Below are 3,567 nucleotides of genomic sequence, written 5' to 3'. Positions count from 1 at the left end.
ATTATATTTTTTAAAGTTGTTTGCTGTATTTTTTTTTTACTTCCACATGGTGGGATGTATTAAAAATAAAATAATAATTTGACATGTTTTCCTATGTTGGCCACCAGGGGGATCACTTCCCAGAATTACAGCAAGGTGAATAAGGTGAAGCAACCTGACTCACAGCTGCCGTAAATGTGGGAGGGAATCTCACCCCCCCCCCCCTCCTACAAGCCAGGAAAAGGTGTCTTCAAATTGCTAAGCAGTGTCTGGTTGTCATTTTGGGTGTGATTCTGCAGCTGGCAGAAGCTATAGGACACACCAATTTTTAATAAATAAACACTGAATGTATCGACCAAATATTACCACTAACTTAAAGTACAATGTGTCACAAGAAAACAATGTCAGAATCGCTTGAAAAAATAAAAGCATTCCAAAGTTATTACCACATAAAATAACACACGTCAGATTTGAAATATGGGACTGCATCCTGCACGTGCCAACTAGTCCACGTCCTTAGGGGATTAAAGCTTAAATTTCAACGTTTGGGTGTAAGTTTTATTAGTAATTGTCATGTGACTTAGGTGCGGCTATTTTACTGCATGTCTTTTTTCTTTAAATTTTGGTGCAACAAGCGATAAAATCTCAAGTTGCAGAATCTCAATGTATTCCTGTGGACTGCAACTTTGCACTACAAAAAGTACTTATGTAGCCCTAGCCTAAGAAAATGGTCACTATGAAAGGGGAAAGAAAACTTTCTGGGCAATATATATGGAGATAGTGCATGTAGTTTAATCGTTTTGAAGCATCTCAAAACTTAGTTCTCATGAGACAGATAACGCTTAGCTTACAATTTATTTAAGGAAATCAGATGTTTTTTTTAATAACGTCCCCAAGCACACAGCACAGGTATATATAGGAGTCTGAAATAATAATTCATATGTAGTTAAAAAACTGCTGTATTGAACGCGAGATGTGTTCTTTATAAGACATAAGGAACTGGTGCCATAGAGTGAAGATACTAGAATGTAATGTTACATATTCATCAGAAAGGTATGATTTTCAATGTAATCTATCTATTTTTATCTTATCTGCTTAATGTTATGTTGGACACCATGTATAAAGCCTTATTCACACAACACAGTTTAATGTAGTTTTTGTTTATTTACTGTTTTCTTTAGCTAAAACTGGGATTCAATCAATTGCTGGTTTTTACTATAATTAAAAAAGGAAAAATATATTGCGATGTTTCGTGCAAAAATACTGAACTATACAATCTGCCATAGCGCACATCCATATGCATAAGGCCTGCTTCAGGTGGTATGAACATGGCCTAACATATTTATCATTGTCTATGGATAAAAATTTGATATTCTAAAGGATAATGGTTAGAAGAGGCCAGAGCTGGTGGAGAGCTTGTACCGGATATATAATAGAGCTATAATTGAGCATCGTAACATATTGGAGATACTGCACACTTTATGTTGCTGTATCAGTATGTACATTTACAGAGAAAATAGGCTCTCATTGTACTACAGAAGTGCTAGTGTTGCATTCTTATGTTTCCCACTTTTGCAACCAGGACTTGAGCGTAAAACACAACCAGTACCCACCAATGGCACCAGGAATTATTATTGATACTTGATTTTTTTTATTTGAGCACAGATTTATCCATCTTTTTCTCGACTTTTAACACATTAAATACACAGTGACAAGAAACTAATTTGATTTTTTAAATGGCTTTTGTTGTGTGATATGACGCTGCAGCAAGTAATCAGAGTCAAGATAAAGATGGCTACATCCGTAATTTAGAAATAGGCACAGGTAGGGGCTAAAAGGAGACATTTCATTTTCTGCCTGAGTTTTTCCTGTATGGGGCTTTCTGTTTGATGTCATTCTAAAGCTGGCCATATACACATGAAACTGTCAGCCGACAACTATTTCTCCAGACTCCACCATAAACATGGCCGAGCATGTAGGTTTATTTCAATAAAGAGAGGTGTCTGTCAGCTGATCTCCTACGGTAATGAAGGATAAGGTTGGATTGACACAAGCACATTACGTCCGTAATGGACGGAAGGTATTTCGGCCGCAAGTCCCGGACCGAACACACTGCAGAGAGCCGGGCTCCTAGCATCATAGTTATGTACGACGCTAGGAATCCCTGCCTCGCTGCAGGACAACTGTCCCGTACTGTAATCATGTTTTCAGTACGGGACAGTAGTTCCATGGAGAGGCAGGGACTCCTAGCGTCGTACATAACTATGATGCTAGGAGCCCGGCTCCCTGCACTGTGTTCGGTCCGGGACTTGCGGACGTAATGTGCTCGTGTGAATCCAGCCTAAGGCACATTGGATAGTTAACAGATCCCACCTATCGGCCTACTTTTCAGCTTTAGTGTTAACATTGAACTATATTAATATTATTTTCCAGGGAAATCTGAATCGGAAGCAATGTATTCAAACCAGAGCTTATATATGGATTTTCTTCTATTAGGATTAACAGATATACCCAACATAAAAGTTCTCTTGTTTGTAGCACTTCTTCTTATGTATGTGCTGACTCTCATGGGAAATGTGGCCATTATTTGGATTGTACAGCTAGACAAGAATCTGAACACACCAATGTACTTATTCTTAGAAAATTTATCTTTCTTGGACATTTGCTATACATCAACAACAATGCCTAAAATGCTGGAGATGCTCATAGTCGACCATAGAGCTATATCCTTTTTAGCTTGTGCATTTCAATTGTTTTTCTTTGTAGCTTTTGTGGGCACTGAGTGTGTTCTGCTTGGGATAATGTCTTATGACCGCTTCTTAGCTATATGTCATCCGCTCCGTTATTCTACTTATATGAGCAAAATAGTTTGCATTGCTTTGGCTGGCATATCATGGTTTTGTGGTTTTATTAATTCTGTTATTCATACTGCCTTCACTTTTCGTCTACACTTTTGTCGTTCCAACCGGATCAGTTATTACTTCTGTGATATACCTCCACTTCTTGTCTTATCTTGCGATGACACTTCTGTCAACGAAACCTTGTTACTCACCATTGGTGTTTTCATAGGATGGACACCTTTCCTCTGCATTATTGTCTCATATATATACATTATTGTAACTATATTGAAAATCAAAAGCACTCAAGGAAGACAGAAGTCTTTTTCAACCTGTATTTCCCATCTAGCTGTGGTGCTATTATATTACGGCAGTGCCATTTTCAGTTATGTGAGACCTGTTTCCACCTACTCAATGGATAAGGACAAATTAATCTCAGTCTTATACAGTATTGTGACTCCAATGCTAAACCCAGTAATATACACTTTAAAAAATCAGGATGTCAAGAAAGCAATTCGTAGACAAATGTCTTTAAAGCAAAAATAATAAATTCATCTGAATGAACGAGTGAACTAGCCAATGAGTGAATGATATTGCAAAAATAGAAGTATTCTGTTATATTCACACATGGCAGATTTGTTGCAGAAATTCTTGTGACTGAATATCATTTCCATAATTGTGAAGGAGTTGTTTCATCAGCATGTTGATGGATTTCCGCAAGACTCAGTAAGATGAATGGAACAATTGAAGA

The 3,567-nt window shown here is 37.5% G+C and overlaps 1 protein-coding gene across 1 annotated transcript; it reads left to right on the top strand.

The window, feature by feature from the left end:
* The first annotated feature begins 2,453 nt into the window (after positions 1 to 2,453).
* LOC142647675 (olfactory receptor 5V1-like) lies at positions 2,454 to 3,362 on the top strand. The gene has a single exon (XM_075825386.1). The coding sequence runs from the start codon at positions 2,457 to 2,459 to the stop codon at positions 3,360 to 3,362; it is 906 nt and encodes a 301-aa protein (XP_075681501.1). The 5' UTR covers positions 2,454 to 2,456.
* Positions 3,363 to 3,567: the final 205 nt, after the last annotated feature.

This window comes from Rhinoderma darwinii, chromosome 1, assembly GCF_050947455.1.
Source record: "Rhinoderma darwinii isolate aRhiDar2 chromosome 1, aRhiDar2.hap1, whole genome shotgun sequence".
Classification (NCBI taxonomy): Eukaryota; Metazoa; Chordata; class Amphibia; order Anura; family Rhinodermatidae; genus Rhinoderma; species Rhinoderma darwinii.
The sequence above is the reverse complement of the archived record's forward strand: the minus strand, read 5'-3'. Positions and strand labels throughout refer to the sequence as shown.